Source organism: Cydia strobilella, chromosome 15, assembly GCF_947568885.1.
Source record: "Cydia strobilella chromosome 15, ilCydStro3.1, whole genome shotgun sequence".
Classification (NCBI taxonomy): Eukaryota; Metazoa; Arthropoda; class Insecta; order Lepidoptera; family Tortricidae; genus Cydia; species Cydia strobilella.
This window is the reverse complement of record NC_086055.1, coordinates 5,960,975-5,982,649: the sequence shown is the minus strand read 5'-3', so window position 1 is coordinate 5,982,649 and position 21,675 is coordinate 5,960,975. Positions and strand designations below refer to the sequence as shown.

Below are 21,675 nucleotides of genomic sequence, written 5' to 3'. Positions count from 1 at the left end.
CTGCCTTCTTCTACTGACAAGATTTGCTTGCCAACTATAATAGCCGTAACCAAGGTCGGGGTGCGGTGCGGTAGTCTGTTACAACTTTAGACCTATGTCTATGCTCGGAGACGGATGCATGCTTAGAGCGGAAATGGTTTGTCTATGGTTTTTAACCAGCCTGGAAAAACGCGCAAAATAAAGTCTAGTATAACTGGATCGGTCATGAGGGGTGGGGGAAAATGACCGAACGGGATAGTCTTATGTATCTTTCAGTAGGAGTAGCAGAGAAAGCGCTGTTATTGTTTGTCCTTGTCATAGTTTCACTTTTCCACCGCTGCCACAACCGAGGTTGTGGCAAACAAATAAGTACGTGACATGTCATGTTTGTTCGTTGCTTGTTTAATTATCGTTGTTTTGTATGAAATTGTGCTTTCTCTTATTAAATATAGTGATGGTTAGCGTTTTGAATCCTTGAACTTTGATAAAATACTGGTGAATTGTTCTGTAATCGGCTGTAATAGTCGCTCTGAGCAAAAATATGAGATCATAACCTTTCACACGTAAGTACGGTATTTTACACCTTCCTCTTAACGCAATATGTGAGAATAACATCGTAAAATTACGTTACACTCAAAGCAATGTAGAATCAAACGATTTCAATAAAAATATCACAATTATTTACGCAAATTAACAAAACATTACTTGTAAAATTATCCGCCCAAATTACGTAGGTAGGTAGGAGTCTGAGGTCAGCCATTTTTAAACTTCTTCTTAATTTAGCTGCATAACAATCATGTTAGGGATACCAGATGAAAATATCATAATTTTATGGGTAATTTTGACCTCGAAGTTTTTTCGTACTTCTAATTCCAAAAAATAAATAAACAAATGTTGTGAAGATTAAATGTGGTGTACATTAATTGGTGTGATTGCGATTTGTGATTTCTTTAAATTAAAACCCATAATACATTTTATTTTACGTTTTATTTACTAAACATATTTAGTTTTGTACCACCTGCGCGAATTATAGGAGGTATTTCATTGTTTATACGCCTAAAAAGAACGGCCCATTGACATTTTATTTAACAATTTTTTAATACCGTCAAACAAGCTAACTTTGCCTCCAGGGTAATCGCCCCAACGTGATATCAAATATTGGGGTAATTTTTACCAATATGGTATCCCCACGTTTATGACGTCATCTATGTCTATCCCTTACGGGCGCACGCGTATAGCTGGTCTATGTAAGATTCATGGTTCAATGGTTCCATGACCCTATCGTGGAATGAGTCAAATGAGGTCAGGAGGTACAGGAACTTCGTCCCAAGCATAGACATAGTATAATACAAGTAGTTATAGACGCGCCACCGAGCGATCGGGGGTAAGAGAAAGAATATTCATATAAAATTTGGGCAGCATAGGACTTTTTCTCTTTACTCTTACAAATTTCGGTATTTCGCCATCGCCTCCTACCTATGATGCCACCCGGTCGGTGATAAGGACAAAGCATGGCACTATTTTCTCTTTCCTCTTATAGGAATCGCAATAAGAATATCTTTCTCTATCAGTGTCAGGCCCTTGGTCCCAACACAACAATAAATGCTTGTTTTTGTCGCTTCTATTCTCACTTCCAAGATTCATTTATTAGGTTGCGTTGCGCGAATTGCATCTCTTTCTTCATTAAACGTAACTACGCAATAACTAACCAGAAAGAGTTGCGGCAATACACTAAATGATTGTACGAATTTCTTGAATATAAAATTGAATATAATAATAATTAATAATTCAACGAGTAATTGGCAAGTGTCAATTTTTTGACAATTAGTAACTGTGAAAATAGATAATATTTTAACAAATTAATGAAAGGGGTGTGCCTAAGGGATAATTACTGCTAAAATAAAAATAAAACATATTTACTATTCATTTAATATTTACTTTTATAATTATGTTATTTTCATTCATAACTAACAACGATATGGGTGTTATGATGTATTCAATTTCAGTTAAACGAATTTAAAACAAAATACAAATTTCACTCACTATTAAATTTAATATTACAGTAATAGTAATAATAAAAAGTCCTTTTACTTTAAATAATTTATAAGTCATAACCCCATTTCGAACTATGTGTTTTATATACGGAAATTCTCATAAAGGTAGTAAATGTGCACGCAAAACGTGAGAGTGAGAATTCAGTGGGATAAAGTTCAATAAACATCATTTTCATACATTCAGGTCACTAGTATGTCTTAATCTTTTTACACAGAGGGTCTTTAGAAGCAACGTCGATTACAAAATCCATATTAGATAGACTTAACAAAAATATGCGTATCTAAACTACTTCCCCGAGCCCGCAGCGGTGCCGGCAGTCGCAGGCTGCGGGCGCCCGGTACCGGGCGGCAGACACCCGGTACCGGGCCGCCGGCGCCCGGTACCGAGCCACAGGAACCCGGTACCGGGCCGCAGCGCCCAGTACCACGCGCCGGCTTCACCCTCCTAGCCTACGCCCACCCGATTACCAATAAACGGCACTCAGTCATACCACAAAGATAATTGGGGCATTTCAGGTGAAGCGGACAGGGTAAAATGGTTGTTTCCGATTTCGGTTATATTCGAGTATGTTACACATGTATATGATCTCGACACAACCACAAAATATTTTTACAATTGGAAGCCTATTTTACAAATTATGGGCCTTAGATTTGACTAAAGGCGAGATTTATACTTCTTTAAATGCCACGACTCAGTTAGAGAAAGTTTAGTGAACCAAACTAGCTGCTACTTAATGAACCATTAAATTGCCTTTCATATTTCGTATTAGTTTATAACTTTTTTCTAGTTTTTTAGTTCACATTTTTTTTCAAAAAATGTTTGCTAGTAATTTTGAAAACTTATATTATGTTTATACTCTACGCAAAATTTCGTAGTGGGCCGCAAAGTAGTTATAGGAGCTATACGAACAACTGCTACATTTAATGAAGTATAAATCTCGCCTTTAGTCAAATCTGCTAAGGCCCATAATTAGTAAAATAGGCTTCCAACTTCCAATTGTAAAAATATTTTGTGGTTGTGTTGAAATCTCGTACATGTGTAACATACTCGAATATAACCGAAATCGGAAACCTCGACCATTATACCCTGTCCGCTTCACGTGAAATGCCCCACATTTTATAATATATTTACAAGACATATAAAGGTGTCAGCAAATCAATAGCCTTATTGACGACAACTAAGCTCCACTAGGTGTGATTTCAAATCGATGCGCCGCGCGCTCACCGAATGGCGATGATACATCTCTTAAGATACAATAATTTTACAGCTAATTAAAAGTCATTGCGTTTCAGGGTTCAAAGGAAAAACGAGGATTTTGGAAGTACTAGGCAGTGCATGCTAAAAAGAAATAAATCTAGCACATACATTTCATTACGTGTAAAATATAAAATCATTGCGTATGTATATGTAAATGTAACGATACGTTACATTCACATGTTTTGACTACTTATTTATTTTAAAGCGTCGAAATTGCGACGAATATTCACTTGTCCAGCTTTTAAAACTTTCTATCAACTGTAATCATTATTAGGACGTGAATCGTGACCGTGCTACTAACGGATAGGTTATAACATTACATAGGCTGTTTAGGTGTCCGAGTTACCTATCACATCGCCCGAATACACAAATACAACAATTATATCGTTAATGACATATCCATATTTAAAGAAAATGAAAAATTAATGAGACGACCTTTATCACGAAGCAATATCTTAGTAGAGAAGGGAAAGTATTCCGATGAAGAACGCTATAATGTTTAACCTACCTCGCATAAGTTCCAAATGCCTCTATTCGTAAGTCGGCGCGCATGCGCGACTAAGCCGATGGTCGCGCGCTGAGACTACGTCTTCCACGAATAAAGATTTCGATAGTCTACGTTAAAGGTTTACTACCTTTGCCTAATTTGTTTTTATGCCCACAATAGAAGTGCAAAACGAAATTAGTTCGCATACGTACTTAAAAACTATGACAATGAAAATAGCTTTATTTATACACCGTTTCATAAATGACTACTAATAACCATAGTGTTTTCAATGACAAATTTTTATATAATAGAAATATCATTTAAATATTGAATATAGAATACAATATTATCGAAAAACTATGTCGTTACATTAGGACACCGACAGTGCTATCAAATAGATTACATTTATCCAGCTTTGGATAGACTTAATAAGGTACACCGCAATAAAAAAAGGTTATTACATATAGAAGTTGCCCGAAAAAAATCTATAATGTAGTAAATCTAAAAAAATTATATTCTCTGAATTGTTTATACAAATACAATATTCCGAGTTATCATTAAACATTATAAATTATCTCGAGAGATCAGTTTACGCTAGTTATAAAAATTTACAAGTATGCTCCCTATGAATGCGAAAAATGTACCATCTGCTAAGTTTCATCGTTGAAATAACACTAGGCATACGCTTCGTAAGTTTCATGAGTTAGTGATACGTTCCAACAATAAATACACTAATGCACTACAGAATATGTCTGCCCTACTGATTACACGGCCAAGCAAGGTTACGCTCGTAATAGTGTCGCTGTGAGACCGGCGGCGGCCCCTCATCCCGGGACGGTAGTACCAGAAACAAAACGAAGCAACCGCTCCAGGTGATCATCTGTCGTTTACCCGGTAAATATTACTCTCCAACTCAACATTTAAGGTATGTACACAAAGAGACAATTTGAGCTTACAAAAGTACAAAGTAATCACATCGCGACGGTTTAGAATCTACAGCGGATTTACCCTTCTCACCGACTACGACAGCTCAAGCTTTATCGACAATCACACTACTGTATCACACGATAACTCGCCGAAAACACCTATTATGCATAAAATTTATCCCCGACGGCCAATAAAAAGGACTAATCACTAGTTAGCATACGAATGACTCTCAATCTAAAATCCGTATCGGAGAGGTCCGCTCGGCTCTCGGCCGGCTCCGGCCGACGATATGATCACGTATCATCGGCCAGAGGCCAGGCGTCACCACTCACACTGCCTCGCCGAGGGAGCTGCCCGTCTACGACGCGGTCGGCGACCCGCCGCTCGGCCCGCTCGCTGCTGCGTTCTCTCCTGCAATTACAAACAAATATCCCTTTACTCATATGCTCACTATATCCCGGACAATAGTGTAGAGGCCACACTCGGCAGTCCCCGCCAGTCATCGTCTATCATCGCCAATGAACGCCTGCGACCCGTGAGTTGTCGGTTTTTTGGGCACGCATCAAAGGGAATCGCCGGGTGGTTGCGTTAACAAACTACTACAGGATGGACGTGTGGATGCTTGCACGATGCTCTTGCCGATGAGAGACGATGATACTCTCAACCATCATCGCCGATAGTGTAGAAGAGGCATTAGATCCTCGCGGTCGCGATGATGATGATGTAACTCAATTCTGCATTAACCTTAAGGTTGGTTTTTGGCTATCAATTTTAAGTCAAGCATTTACTCTCGTGAATGAGTGGTAGTTTCGTTTCCAGCCTTCGTGTAGTGACATAATTGAACTATTCAATTCAACTAATACTTTTAGTTGCAGCTACCATACTGAATACTGGGCAAGTTTAAGACGAACTTGACCCATTGTTTTTTGTGAGTACCTAAAAAGTTTTTTTTTACTCGTCAACTGTAATGGTTGAATTAAGATTTCGTATACCAAACTGTAATTGCGTACTTTTCATGTATGGGCTCCCAACTCAACTATAATATTTATAAGCAAACGCTGCAGTCAACTATAATGAATTTAACCTATCACGTGGCGCCGAGGTCCAGTGCAACAGACACGAACGCGCTACTATTTCTTGTGTAATATTGATATATTATGCTCGCGTTGATGTCTTTTGTACTACTGAAATACTTACCTAATTTTCTTTTATGGTAGAAAAAGTATTGTATACAATAATGATATTATCGAGCTTTTCAGTCCAGTACTTTGTTTAAGCCACGAAGCTTGCTGAGTGGCCTAATGAAGGTACGAGATTGAAAAGCTCTCTTATGTCACGATCGTATAAAATACTATTATTGGTTTGTAAATGGATAGTTTACATCTTTAATTTCACACCGTTCTGGGTTAATGTCTTCTAGGCTGTTATTGCACATGCGGTTGCATTGACAGTCTCAAGATCACCTATAGTGTCTTTCAGAGTAAAAAAATTATATAAAGTATTTTTATACTAAACGAAAAACTTTTAAGGTAACTTAAGTTGAGTAGGAAATGTATGCCATAGGAATGTTAGGAAAGTGAAAATTGACCTCGGTTAGGACGAGCCATTTGTTTAAGTTTTACTCCTGGGCTACGAAATGTACGGCTCCGAGTGTGTACGCTCGATACTGACACCGATCGTCGGACATCGGTTAAAACAATTTTATGGCGGTCGGCGTCGGCGTTCAGTGTGCATCTGCACGTTCGCAGGCTGGATGCGGGAGGGTGAGGAGCTCTCTCTCACCTGGCGGGTCCTGGTCTTGGGCGGCGTGGTGGCTGGCCGAGGGCGCGTCGGCGGCGGGCGGCGAGGCGCGCGGCTTGAGGAAGTCGTTGAGGCTGGGCTGGATGTGGGTGGGTGTGGGTGAGGAGCTCTCTCTCACCTGGCGGGTCCTGGTCTTGGGCGGCGTGGTGGCTGGCCGAGGGCGCGTCGGCGGCGGGCGGCGAGGCGCGCGGCTTGAGGAAGTCGTTGAGGCTGGGCTGGATGTGGGTGGGTGTGGGTGAGGAGCTCTCTCTCACCTGGCGGGTCCTGGTCTTGGGCGGCGTGGTGGCTGGCCGAGGGCGCGTCGGCGGCGGGCGGCGAGGCGCGCGGCTTGAGGAAGTCGTTGAGGCTGGGCTGGATGTGGGTGGGTGTGGGTGAGGAGCTCTCTCTCACCTGGCGGGTCCTGGTCTTGGGCGGCGTGGTGGCTGGCCGAGGGCGCGTCGGCGGCGGGCGGCGAGGCGCGCGGCTTGAGGAAGTCGTTGAGGCTGGGCTGGATGTGGGTGGGTGTGGGTGAGGAGCTCTCTCTCACCTGGCGGGTCCTGGTCTTGGGCGGCGTGGTGGCTGGCCGAGGGCGCGTCGGCGGCGGGCGGCGAGGCGCGCGGCTTGAGGAAGTCGTTGAGGCTGGGCTGGATGTGGGTGGGTGTGGGTGAGGAGCTCTCTCTCACCTGGCGGGTCCTGGTCTTGGGCGGCGTGGTGGCTGGCCGAGGGCGCGTCGGCGGCGGGCGGCGAGGCGCGCGGCTTGAGGAAGTCGTTGAGGCTGGGCTGGATGTGGGTGGGTGTGGGTGAGGAGCTCTCTCTCACCTGGCGGGTCCTGGTCTTGGGCGGCGTGGTGGCTGGCCGAGGGCGCGTCGGCGGCGGGCGGCGAGGCGCGCGGCTTGAGGAAGTCGTTGAGGCTGGGCTGGATGTGGGTGGGTGTGGGTGAGGAGCTCTCTCTCACCTGGCGGGTCCTGGTCTTGGGCGGCGTGGTGGCTGGCCGAGGGCGCGTCGGCGGCGGGCGGCGAGGCGCGCGGCTTGAGGAAGTCGTTGAGGCTGGGCTGGATGTGGGTGGGTGTGGGTGAGGAGCTCTCTCTCACCTGGCGGGTCCTGGTCTTGGGCGGCGTGGTGGCTGGCCGAGGGCGCGTCGGCGGCGGGCGGCGAGGCGCGCGGCTTGAGGAAGTCGTTGAGGCTGGGCTGGATGTGGGTGGGTGTGGGTGAGGAGCTCTCTCTCACCTGGCGGGTCCTGGTCTTGGGCGGCGTGGTGGCTGGCCGAGGGCGCGTCGGCGGCGGGCGGCGAGGCGCGCGGCTTGAGGAAGTCGTTGAGGCTGGGCTGGATGTGGGTGGGTGTGGGTGAGGAGCTCTCTCTCACCTGGCGGGTCCTGGTCTTGGGCGGCGTGGTGGCTGGCCGAGGGCGCGTCGGCGGCGGGCGGCGAGGCGCGCGGCTTGAGGAAGTCGTTGAGGCTGGGCTGGATGTGGGTGGGTGTGGGTGAGGAGCTCTCTCTCACCTGGCGGGTCCTGGTCTTGGGCGGCGTGGTGGCTGGCCGAGGGCGCGTCGGCGGCGGGCGGCGAGGCGCGCGGCTTGAGGAAGTCGTTGAGGCTGGGCTGGATGTGGGTGGGTGTGGGTGAGGAGCTCTCTCTCACCTGGCGGGTCCTGGTCTTGGGCGGCGTGGTGGCTGGCCGAGGGCGCGTCGGCGGCGGGCGGCGAGGCGCGCGGCTTGAGGAAGTCGTTGAGGCTGGGCTGGATGTGGGTGGGTGTGGGTGAGGAGCTCTCTCTCACCTGGCGGGTCCTGGTCTTGGGCGGCGTGGTGGCTGGCCGAGGGCGCGTCGGCGGCGGGCGGCGAGGCGCGCGGCTTGAGGAAGTCGTTGAGGCTGGGCTGGATGTGGGTGGGTGTGGGTGAGGAGCTCTCTCTCACCTGGCGGGTCCTGGTCTTGGGCGGCGTGGTGGCTGGCCGAGGGCGCGTCGGCGGCGGGCGGCGAGGCGCGCGGCTTGAGGAAGTCGTTGAGGCTGGGCTGGATGTGGGTGGGTGTGGGTGAGGAGCTCTCTCTCACCTGGCGGGTCCTGGTCTTGGGCGGCGTGGTGGCTGGCCGAGGGCGCGTCGGCGGCGGGCGGCGAGGCGCGCGGCTTGAGGAAGTCGTTGAGGCTGGGCTGGATGTGGGTGGGTGTGGGTGAGGAGCTCTCTCTCACCTGGCGGGTCCTGGTCTTGGGCGGCGTGGTGGCTGGCCGAGGGCGCGTCGGCGGCGGGCGGCGAGGCGCGCGGCTTGAGGAAGTCGTTGAGGCTGGGCTGGATGTGGGTGGGTGTGGGTGAGGAGCTCTCTCTCACCTGGCGGGTCCTGGTCTTGGGCGGCGTGGTGGCTGGCCGAGGGCGCGTCGGCGGCGGGCGGCGAGGCGCGCGGCTTGAGGAAGTCGTTGAGGCTGGGCTGGATGTGGGTGGGTGTGGGTGAGGAGCTCTCTCTCACCTGGCGGGTCCTGGTCTTGGGCGGCGTGGTGGCTGGCCGAGGGCGCGTCGGCGGCGGGCGGCGAGGCGCGCGGCTTGAGGAAGTCGTTGAGGCTGGGCTGGATGTGGGTGGGTGTGGGTGAGGAGCTCTCTCTCACCTGGCGGGTCCTGGTCTTGGGCGGCGTGGTGGCTGGCCGAGGGCGCGTCGGCGGCGGGCGGCGAGGCGCGCGGCTTGAGGAAGTCGTTGAGGCTGGGCTGGATGTGGGTGGGTGTGGGTGAGGAGCTCTCTCTCACCTGGCGGGTCCTGGTCTTGGGCGGCGTGGTGGCTGGCCGAGGGCGCGTCGGCGGCGGGCGGCGAGGCGCGCGGCTTGAGGAAGTCGTTGAGGCTGGGCTGGATGTGGGTGGGTGTGGGTGAGGAGCTCTCTCTCACCTGGCGGGTCCTGGTCTTGGGCGGCGTGGTGGCTGGCCGAGGGCGCGTCGGCGGCGGGCGGCGAGGCGCGCGGCTTGAGGAAGTCGTTGAGGCTGGGCTGGATGTGGGTGGGTGTGGGTGAGGAGCTCTCTCTCACCTGGCGGGTCCTGGTCTTGGGCGGCGTGGTGGCTGGCCGAGGGCGCGTCGGCGGCGGGCGGCGAGGCGCGCGGCTTGAGGAAGTCGTTGAGGCTGGGCTGGATGTTGAGCTCGTACTCCGTGAAGTTGAAGAGCGGCGGCAGCGCGCGGCCGTTGGGCAGGCGCGCGGCGGGCTCGCGCAGCTCGTCGAAGAAGCTGTGCGCGCACGCCTGCAGCGGAGACAGCCGCGCGCCCGGCGTGTACTCCAGCAGCCGCGACACCAGCGAGATGGCGTCCGGCGGCGTGCACGCTCGGAACACCTGCCCCCACACACATACACATACACACTCTTATTCACAGCTGCTCTGTTTTAACACGTTCAATGCCGAAAACCCGACTATTGGGTATTTTATGGTTTCGTTCCCAAGCCGGGCGACCCGATAGTCGGGATCGTTGTATTAAGCTTTCACATTTTTGTGGCCCGGCGCGGATGTCTTGTGTGGCTGGGTGGCAATGAATGTGTTAAAACTGCTTCTGACAGAGTAACAGCTCTATACGGCCTTGTTTATATGCTTATGCCTCAAAAAACGCTCTAAACGAATTCGCTCGAAAGAGTGCTAGTATCGAACGATTTCGTTAGGATTTGCCCATTTGAGTCTTAACACATACACAAGTCGATGCTGTCAATGGGCTGCATATAAGTAATAATAGAACCAACTCAGATAATACATACATAATAAAAAATACGATTGTACGAAACAGTTGTTCTAAACTGTACTCTGTGCCATTGTGCCTATTGTATAGAAATCCGACATGCCCACCATCATCTTAGTCACTCACACTCCCATATTTCTACAGCGTACCAGTTCCGTTAACACAGTCCATAATACATTAAAGCCGGACACGATAAGAGCGAAATTAATTATTTATTAATACTCCATATAAAAACATATATAAGATAATAAATAGCTATATTATGTACGCAAGGATTATTTACGAATGAGTTCGTAAGGAACATTTTTTGGAAGTAGTAAGGCGGCGCACCACCGCATTCTAATTTCATTGTGTGGCTGTGTGCTTTACTGTGCCAAGGTTTAAGCGGCTATGTATACGTCGCTTGTACAGCCCTCACCACGCACTTTGCATATTATCAATATAAATGAATACTAAGAAACGTAATGACTAGAAAATAAATAATTTATATTAAAATCATGTTATAATGACTTTTTAATTCAATTTAATCACGGTTCAATTCTTGTTTAATAAAACCACTCTTTAAAACAATGTTAGCACTTACAAAATGAGAAACGATAGGAAGACTATTATGTTAACGTTAATTGTCGGTTAGCTAATTTGAATTTGATGAAATGACCTTGCGAAACCATTTTAGACATGATAGGAGCAAATGTTGCAATTTTATGTATTAAATCATAATCATACGTCACAAAAATGGACGCGAATTGCGCGCATATCATCGAGTACAATGTGCAAAAAAAACCATCTAGTAACCAGTACTTGGTAATCTCGGTATTATACATTAGGTGATTTAGTTGTATGCCTTAAGGTATTAAGTCCGCCATTTGTACTTTCTTGTATTGTGCAATAAATACTATAGCTATTTATGCAACAAGTGCGGAAATCATCTTTACGCACGTGTATCATACAATGTTTTACTATGCATTGTACGAGTAAATAAAAAACATATCATGGCAAATAAGTTTAGTTATTAAAAGGAGTGTTTAAATCGACACGAATTGCTAATTACCTATTCGCACGTGTATCGTACAACGTTTTACAGTACATATGGCCCTTTAAACTTTCGACACATGCACGAAAAGTGCTCTTTTCCGCACTAGTGCGAGAAAGTAGCACCATATGTACTGTAAAAAAAAATTGAAAACAAAAAGGACTAGTGCGGAAAAGTAGTATACTTTCCGCATGATATGGCTCCGTAGGAAACGCACTTTTCAAGCACATGCATTGTAAAATAAATAAAAGATATTTTTGCTCCTTGTACTCAATGAAATACCCGTAATTTGCTCCCAATCTCGCGACGTATGGTTATAAGAAAGAAAACCAATTATTTACAATAATACACTCAGCGTAATGGCACACTGAACACCAACAAACATTTCATAGGGATGGCAACTGCTGGACTATTTACATTTAACATACACTTAACACTACTATAAGACCAACAAGTGAATAAGTCAAGAACTCATCGGCCCTTATAGCGTGAGACGCCATAATCGACCTGTACAGTGTACAGTCACTGTCAAAAAATACTATGAGTCCTATGAGATACATAGGATCTACTTGGCGTTAATGTTGCAATTACAATGTTAATTACAATGAATTACAATGTTAATGTTACAAGTTGAAAATGATTATTTACTTTTGACGCTGACTATACAGAAAAACGTGGATAATTGTCCACGTCGGGCGTTTTCTAAAATAAATATTGAAACCTGATTCTTACAGATCCTGGTGTTTTTGGGTTCTTTCAACTCGCTCACTAGCATATTCAATCCTGATGATAAAAAAATGTCCCAAAAATATGTATGAACATTGTACGTCTACGTCACGAACATACAAATAAAAAGAAATTCACACTAAAACGTGACGTAATGGAATGGACATTTTGGGACATCTTTTTTAATGGCAAAATGGAGAATGCTGTCGATTCTGAGTAGAATGAGCCCAAGAATGTCCAGATTTGAAAGAATCAGGTTTTTAATATTTATTTTAGAAAACACCCTTTAATAACGTAGTGAATTAAAGACTTACTTGGCAAGCCTACTTTACTTACAAACAATCCTTATAAAATGCAACATTTATTTAAGCTTTTTACAAAAGATCATTCGGTTTGCAGTTTCTGTTTGGAAACATAGTGAAATATCACCCCCCCTCCAAGTATTTTAAACAATATTATATTCGTCGCATGGGTATTTTCACAAAGACTAAAAAGAGCTTCTGCATTTGGGTTTTCTTTAAGCATTAGGACAGTCTGTCTGAATCATGGCGTCATGAAATTTTCGCAAAAATACCCGTGTAGTCCTGGAATTACCAATACAAATAGGATGCAATCAATTAGATACATTCAATGGATCAGCATTGCCATCCCCATTTCAGTAGACAGCTTGAAAACATTAGAATGACTGTAGGTCTCCAACAATTCATGCCAAAGGTCATGTAGCAACTGACACTAAATGCCTTCATTTGCATACAATGATAATGCAGGAGGTAAAGAAACTTCAATACGATGATTTATTTTATTTCTATGATAAAATGGCCGTTTCAAATGTGTATTAATTAAACAAATTGGCAATGTTCACGCTCTCTTAATAATCTTAAATATTAACTATTATTTAAAGCTGAATATTAGTTACATCATACTAATTAAATTAAAAGTAGTCTGTTTTTAAAACGTTAACCATCCAGTTAGCAAATCGATATCATCATAGCTCATCTCATTCGTTTTTCCTTTATTTCGTATCATTCTGTATTCGTCACTTGTTCTTTATCCGTCTTGTTCGCTTTTTGGCATTATCTTTTTTAGTCAGTCTGTATCTTTTTTAGTCAAAGCCTCTCTCATAATAAGTCTTATTCGTTTTAGTCACAGTTTTCCTTAGTATCTGTCGTTTCTTTTGTTTTTAGGGATCCGTACCGTATCCGTAAAAATTGGACCCTATTTCTAAGACTCCTCTGTCCGTCTGTCTGTCTGTCACCAGACAGTTGAAAGTTTCACAGATGATGTATTTCTGTTGCCACTATAACACCAAATACTAAAAAGGACGGAACCTTCGGTGGGCGAGTCCGACTCGCACTTCTCCGGTTTTTATCTCACCCGAGAAAGAACGAGTGACGAGTGCAAAATGATACGAAATAAGAAACAAAGAAAAAACTAATGAGACGAGCCATGATGATATCGACAAGTCAATAGTAGTGAAACCATAAACTTACAACAAATACTACTGTCATCTGTAGGGCACACTGAAATTTAAATTTAATCAAAGTCGTCACGATTTTAAAAATCTTTGAAGAATGGAGTTGTTTTAGTAGTTCAGTTACTTTTAACTTGAGTGTACTTTTAAAACCAGAGACAAAAAGAAATAAAGCAGTCTAATGAAAAACATAACTCAGGTTCTATAATTTCACATAATATTTCGGGGCTTGTCGATGGTAAACGAATTAAAAACCTCCATATCTACATTGTAACTAAAGTGACCCAAACGCATTTAATCATACAGCAATTGTCGTATAAAAAAATGAATTTAAGCACGGTTTTCTCAGTTTTAAAAAGGATGACGAATCATTGCCAAGGCGCTTTAGTAATGTATCGAATGATGGCACTTAGCAACGAGCAGTGTCTTACTCGAAGGCGCTGGTGGTCAGTGAGATTCTTGGGCATGGTCATTCGCTCCAACATATACTGCAATGACGGCGCAATATCATATACATAAATATAATATACTGTGACTACATTACGGTATGTCCGTACGTTTTGTAGACTATTCGTTTATGTGTAAAAGACCACGCATAGGTTAACCTTCAACATCCATGGGAAGGCGCATTTTTAGGGTCTTCGTGCTTAATTTATTTACTGCATAATTCACTTAACACCACATAACAACTCTTAATTTAAAGTACGACTACTGTCCATCAATAAGTTAATCTACGCGCAGTGAAGCATGAAGAAGCCTGGTTTTAAAAAGCCTTTTGCATTATGGTAGTTCCAGAACGAGTTTTGCACGAACTATTTTTTTTTAAGTGACAGCACTGATTTCCCGTCACCTACAAACATTTTACTCTGAACCTGTCGAAATGATACAAACGTGGCTCTTTCAAAAGCTTCATGCCATTTCTCCCCTAAATAGACCCAACACATAATGATTGTAAACTTAAAAATAAGAACGTTTTATTACAGAGTGCTCGTCTTCTCACCAAATAGCCAACAAAACGCCCGGACATATCAAGATCGTGCATCTACTTACGTCAATCCATTATAAATTAACGAATGTAATTATTCTACAAATAAAACATATAATTAAACTTGTCTCGCTGTGCTAAAATGTAGTTTGAAACTCTTAAACCTTAAAATAATATTGGTAAGAAAACTCACCTTCGCCCATGGATGACTCTTGATCTGAGGGAATTTGAATTCTGTGTAGTTCGGGTTCATTTCTCTGATCTGTTCCCGCGTGGGAGTGCCTAACACCTGGAAAAAACAAAATAAATATTATTGTACAATAGAAAAAAGGGGGAGTAGAAAGCGGGAAGTCACATTCGCTAACAGTTGATTATGATTTGATGGAGTTGTTTCATGTCATGTTATATGAAGAGGGTTAGGTAGGTACCCTTTCTACGCAGCATGTATTAGCTGTCTATCATGTGGCGCCAAATAGTTGAATTTTGTCTTAATACAACGGCCATTACAAAGTATCAGTGACACGGATAACGAGTATTTTATTCGAGGGCGAGTGTTATTGCCGGCAATGTAAAATATCAGTGACAAACGACAAACATATATTGTATGTAAACTTTCATCCACACAGGATCTTTATTTATAGTGTACACGAACGTTTCTGGCACGAGATAGCTGCCCTAGTGAAATGATTTTGCATTGATTAGGTACCTTGATGATTTCCACGAGTTGGTCTACGCCGGAGTCTCCCGGGAAGATGGGTTGACCGAGCAACAGCTCTGCCACTACGCAACCCGCGCTCCACACATCTGGAATGAGGCACAAACAAATACATATTAATAAATACAATACAGTTTCTTTATTTTTTCAAAGAGCTTTGTCATTGAGTTATTACGACTTTTGTAATAATACATTCTACCCGAGCCTACTTTTACCCAGTTATAAATTAAGTTTGCAGCATCTGACGGCGGATAATATATAATTTAAACGACCTCAAGAGAGTATCCCTATAGTCTAGTTGAATGGACGTAAAATAAATTAAAACAAAGGAATCGAATTGGATCACAGTGGATTAATCAATAACCAGATATTTTGGAGAGAACCAGACCTGACAGTTTACTTTATCTTTATTAATTTGTAACTTACACGTTGAAGTTTTTATACGACATTGTATATAAGAGAATGGCGATTAAAAGGTTAAAAGTTATAATAACACAGAGTTATACTTTTATCTTACGATAGAGCAATAACCAATTTGTTTTATTACGTAGTAGGGTGACTGCTATAGTTACTGGCCATACAGACATACATAGTAATTGGCCTTTCCTAACAAATAAAAAAAAAACAAGCCAATATAAGTCTTATTGGTAAGAGTGGCCAATTACTATATTCTGTAAAAAAAAAATACCAAGCTACATTATCGGTTTGGCCGCCAAAAGTGTAGGAAACTTTACGAACAGGAAAACCCAACGAACGCAGGTTATGAAGCTGTTTGTATTTGCTTTACATATATTTTGCGCATTACAATACAACTTTTAGCGATACGACTCATAAGTACTCTTGAATAAATAAGACACCCTTGAAAAACGAATGACGTAACTTTACAAGAATTTTGTCCACTAAGGTGCTTATATTGCCCTAGCCATAATATATTTTGACACTTGACACCCCTGTATCCCAACGCACTTCTACGACCGCAACACTTGAGCTGTGATAATCGCTCTTTGTTCCTGTAGTGTGTATTAACAGTCACAGATATAATAGATACACTAGATAACGCAAATGCATCTACTTCGCGTGTCCGAATCCCGCGTCGAGGTTGGCCATCGCTACTGACAGTCCACGCGCGTCAGTTGTTGCAGCCGGCCGTCAACGAAAACTTGAAAAATGCCTCATTTGATAATGATAAAAAACTTTCATTATTTTAGTTACCAACATGATCCAGTCGTAAAAGAAAAATCGATTGCAGCCACGGGACGGAAAGACTGGTATCGGTGTCTTAGAATCGGTTAGATTTCCCATCACTAAATTTCGGCTGTGACGTGACATTTGCTTTATCTCGTGTATCTATATCTGTGTTAACAGTAACACACTAATCTGACCATTGATGAACCAAATTTCGTTGTAATAATGTCCAAACATTGCAATTTAGTATACGTAAGTATTATATTTTGAAATAATATCTAAGTTTTCTAAGAGTCTAACAGTTTAAGTTCAGTTGTAAGGTTTTTTAATGGGCATTGTATTGAAAGCTTGCAAACCTTACTTGCAAGCCTGAAGGTTACTTTGATAATGTATATCATATTGTATGTGTTCTTGGTACTACGAGTATACACACGAGAACTCACGTTGAAGGGTTCTTGGAGTACAAAGAGTCAATTTTGAATTTTTGACATAGGGTGGAGCACTTTGATTATGTGTCAACGTTACATAGCTTGAGGAAGGTATTTTCGAGTCAAGTTAGTGGCCTAACAAGGCCGAAAGTCTCTATAAAGAAAGTTACCAAATGTAATACTCAATCACTCACCGATTTTAGTGGTATAATCTATAGCGCCGAAAATAAGTTCCGGCGCGCGGTAGTAACGCGAGCAGATATACGAGACGTTAGGCTCGCCGCGCACGAGGTGCTTCGCCGAGCCGAAGTCGCACAGTTTGAGGACGCCCGTCTTGGGGTCCAGGAGTAAGTTTTGTGGCTTGATGTCCCGGTGGCAGATGCCCAGCGAGTGGATGTACGCCAGACTTCTGAACAACTGGTACATGTAGAGCTGGAAAATATAGGAACGATGTGTTAGTATGAAACTAACATTTTTAAAAAACCTATTGAATACAGAAATTTGATATTGGCTGAATGGAACAGCTGTCACTGTTGTAGCGCTTTAGTTTATAAATGTATGTTTAGTTCCAAAAATGGTCTTCTGGCGCTGGTAGTACGATGGTGGATGTTCGGTTGTATACATTTACCTACTTACCGGCGTTATTCTTTTTTTTTAATACCACGTCGGTGACAAACAAGCATGCAGCCCGCCTGATGGTAAGCAGTCACCGCAGTCTATGGACGGACGCCTGCAAATCCAGAGGTGTTACATGCGCGTTGCCGACCCTTTAAAAACCTGTACACTCCTTTTTTGAAGAACCCCATACTCGGCAGGGAGCTCATTCCGCAGCCGGAGCGTCCGCGGGAGGAAATTCCTCTTAAACCGCACAGTTCACGACCATGTAGGCTTTATAGGGTATGAGGATGAACACCCTGCCCACCACGAGCGGTGCGGTGACAGAAAGTGGCCGTTGGCATCATGTCAAACAATTCTCCAGGACACAGCCCACTGTACAAGCGGTAGAACACACACAAGGAGGCAAAGTCTCTCAGACTTAAAGGTTCAATGCCGCTTGTGAGTTTGGGATCGTCGACGACGACAGCGCGCCTTTGGACTGAGTCGAAGGGTTCAAGCTGGCATTCAGGTGCTCCTGCTCAAAGGTGACGGCAGTGGGGTCTGACTTGCGATTTATATAGTAGCAGTCTTTGTCCCAGAGTAAAGTATCGCCTCGCTTTATTGAACACTGGAAATGTCGACACCAAGGATCCCAAGACTCCCTAACATGGTAAGGGCGTTGCCTTGGAACTGTGGGACTACAGTAAATGGGATTTTCTTAGCGGGAAACGCGCGAACTTGTGTCTTGGTGGGGTTGAATCGGACTAAATTGTCCCGACCCCACACCGAAACTGGATAGAGTGCTCTCAATATTCGCACAAGCTTTTCACGGCTCTTCAGCACCTCAGAACGAGGGATGTTGGCAGAGCCTGCGTAATAGAATAGACATCCCCAGTACTGTCGTCTGCATAACAATGAATGTCGTCGATAGTCATTGATGTGGAGCAAAAACAGCGTTGGGGATAGCACAGAGCCTTGTGCAACAATATTCGATCTAATATACTATTGGTTACGAAATGATCCTTGTTTTTTTATTTCTTTAAGTAAATCAACGCAGGTTAAATGACGTCATATACCACGTCAAGCAAAGCCGTCTCTCGTGTGACGACAAGAATTATCGATATCAAATGCTGTTAAAATATAATTAAATTATTCTAAAGAGTCTTGTTTCTCTACTCCTTATAAGGTTATGAGCCCCTAAGAATCAAATGATTATAAATAGAATTTAGAATGAAGGCAAGACCACAACCTTAAAAAGGGTTAAAAAAGGAAACAAATGATAATTGTCGGATCAGCAAAACGGTTGTTATCAGTTCTATTCCTTTTTGACTTTTAGTAAACTCTACGAAACGATAATGAGAATTTATTTAAACATATTAAAATTACATATTAGAATTCATTTGATAAAAGATCTACACATTAAAATTTTCATGTAGACTGCTGTATTGGCACTCTTAATTTAACCACTAATGAGCTCTTCATTATAAAGATTTAAGAACCATTTGTCATATACCCCCTAATAGACTTTATATTTATTTTAAATTTTACCATCAACTCAACAAGCTAGATTCTTGACCTAATTTGCAAACTCTTACGAAATTCAAGAGTCTTAAGACTAATTAACTTAAATATATTTTAAAACAAAAAAATCTGATTATAGTAGAGAAAAGAGAAAAATTTCACCCCATTATAGGTGTCGCGCAGTCAGCAAACGTATCGATCTACCTAAAAATACCACTGCAGGGTCTGCAGTCTATAAATAAATTACCTATTTAAAAGGTTTCGTAATTGGCCAACGATTCATATTTTATCGTAGATTGGAAGGAAATTCACACACAGTACAATATTGAGTTCTATCCTATGGGCTTTTTAAAGTAAGCAACGCGCATTATAACGCTCTGGTGATATGCGTCTATAACATCTATTCAATCTTATACGACAGCCTCTTACGACTATATATCTAAGGCCTTACCTTTATAAAACTAATGGGTATGGTTTGTTCATCTTTGGAGTAATGACGTGCAACTTTATACACAGTTTCGGGAATATACTCCAGCACCAGGTTCAGGTACACTTCGTCCTTCTGCAAACGCAAAATTAATGTTAAATGGTGTCTTTCAAACTCTTAAATAACTAATGTACCATGTACCTAAGAATATTAAAGCCTAGAAACATTTATAAAAATATGACCTGTTAAATAGTGGAGCCCGAATGCGGCTACCTCCATCTTTCGCTCTTACCTTAATTGAGTGATGTGTCAAGAAGATATAGTAAAACTGGCTTCACAACGGTTGGCTGCAGGCATCTAGTTTCTAAGCTTTATCATTCTATGTAATGTACATACTTTTAAGATCTGTTCTGAGCCTCGACCATTTGAATTTTACCAACATTTATTGTTTGAGTCTAGCTAACTAAAGTTGAACCGGCAACGCGATAACTCCATTGGTCAATATATGACGTACAGTGTAACAGCGTAATCTATACTCTGATTTACAAATCGATTACAAAAAAAAACTATTACTTAGTATCACAGCTTTTGTTCATAATTATGGATGAACCCATATTATTAATAACATATCAACCTCGAAGAATGTAACTAAACGTTTGATGTAATCAAAGATTTCAAAATTACCTTTTTAGGTAAAGCTAGCTAATCGGTTATTTTTATCGGTCTTTTTAATCGGTTATTTTTATTCGGGTTAAAAATGGAACGAATTCAATCTTAAGTCAGAGTATAGGAAGTTCAGTTTTAGTTAGCCAGAGTCCTCTTTTTTTAGATACATATTACCAATTCACGGATAGAGAAGTAATGTTAGGCGCATGAAAACTCATACAAAATCACAAAAAGAGAATAAAACAACCCTTATTGTTAGTCGCGTGACCGTATGATTAGTGAATAGTATTCTAGGTGGACTTCTTTGTCTTACACATGATTCATTTAAACAAGTATGTACATATTTAGGACATTGTGAGAAACGAATCCTTGAGAGGACAAAGATTTGGATTTCTTCCAAAGGTTTTTGGATCTAGCTTTTACCGAGATAAATAATGATAGTTTACTTTGAGCTACTGTGTAAGTATTCAGTATTTAAAATGGCGATGACTTTCAAAGCAGTCACAGGAATAAACAAAAAATCAAGCAAGCACGGGAAAGATGATTGATATTATAGTCCAAATGCATTGTCGGTCATGAAATGATGTAGATCCGTGTAGCTTCATCCGTTCCAAATGTAAAGCTGATTGAAAATGGTTTATGGCGGGATCTTGGCTGCGTAAAAATCGACTGGCGTGCTTGGTTACCGAGCAATGTTTTACTATTGTACTAGAAACCGGTTATACACCATGGTTGAGAGGTACCTTGCAAATTTTGGCAACGTGATTCGATTTTATCTATACATAGGGGCATAATTAAAGTAAATTTTAGCACATGTATCAAAGCTTTACACATTTTGATAACATTTATTAAAGTAATGTTAACTATCTGTCCGATAAACTTACATTTTCCAAGTGGTATTACAGCACGACCTAATAATGTCTTATTAAACAAAACAGTTAACAGGGATTTATGTATTGTAAATCAAGGCTCGGAACCGGTTTAAAAAAGAGCGGTAAGTACCGGTTTATTTAGGTTTTACTCCGAACTTTCATAAGAACGCGAACGTTTTAGGATCGTTATTGTAACCTAAATAAACCGGTTTATTGGACGAGCGAGTCGAGCGACGAGACGGCCGGCCGGCCCGGCTGTGTCCCGCGTAAATATAGACACCGACATAGGAAGAAACCGGTTTTTATTGTTCTATACCGGTTAATCTGACAAGAACTTTATGGAAAAGTTCTCCTAAAACCGGTTTAAAAATAACGGTTTAATGAACGAAACCCGAACTAAAAGGTTTTGCGCCAAGTACATGATACCGGTTTGGAAATTTAACCGGTTTCCGAGCTTTGTTGTAAATAACTACTAAATTGTGATCGACAGGAAGTTAAATCTGCGCAGTACCTCCCCAGATCACGGTGTAGAGATTAGTACTAATTAGAATACGTGTTTATTTCTCGATAACCATTGCCAAGAGTCTGGAGCTAATTGTGCGTTAGCACACTAGCGCAACAATCTGATTGGTTTAGAGACATACTGTGACTTCAATAGACTGCATTGCGCTTAACAACGTACTGACTGCTGAGGGTACTGCCGCCTTCCCCCAAATAAAACACACAAATAACACAAGCTTAAAAACCGGCCATTTTAAAGTACAGTAGATCTAGTGCCACGCGCACCGAGGGTTCCGTACCATCGATCGTCGCCGGGCCTATAAAGTCGCGCTTAAATCAGTTATCACTGTGAGTAAACCTTCGTCGTATCATTGGTA

At 43.0% G+C, this 21,675-nt stretch overlaps 1 protein-coding gene across 10 annotated transcripts in view; it reads right to left on the bottom strand.

Moving 5' to 3' along the window:
* Window positions 1-4,002: 4,002 nt before the first annotated feature.
* The window catches only part of LOC134747857 (glycogen synthase kinase-3 beta-like), a 48,181-nt gene continuing 30,508 nt past the window's right edge, over window positions 4,003-21,675 (bottom strand). For 5 of the 10 annotated variants that reach the window (XM_063682511.1, XM_063682514.1, XM_063682515.1 and 2 more), the window contains 8 exons: window positions 21,442-21,501; window positions 19,284-19,394; window positions 16,909-17,146; window positions 15,093-15,190; window positions 14,580-14,675; window positions 13,833-13,889; window positions 6,488-9,777; window positions 4,003-5,116 (listed from right to left, as the gene is read on the bottom strand). In XM_063682511.1, the coding sequence (XP_063538581.1) occupies window positions 9,340-9,777; window positions 13,833-13,889; window positions 14,580-14,675; window positions 15,093-15,190; window positions 16,909-17,146; window positions 19,284-19,394; window positions 21,442-21,501 (1,098 nt within the window). In that variant the 3' untranslated portion in view covers window positions 4,003-5,116; window positions 6,488-9,339. The remainder of the gene's footprint in view (window positions 5,117-6,487; window positions 9,778-13,832; window positions 13,890-14,579; window positions 14,676-15,092; window positions 15,191-16,908; window positions 17,147-19,283; window positions 19,395-21,441; window positions 21,502-21,675) is intronic. The other 5 variants (XM_063682513.1, XM_063682517.1, XM_063682516.1 and 2 more) reach the window with 3 other exon arrangements.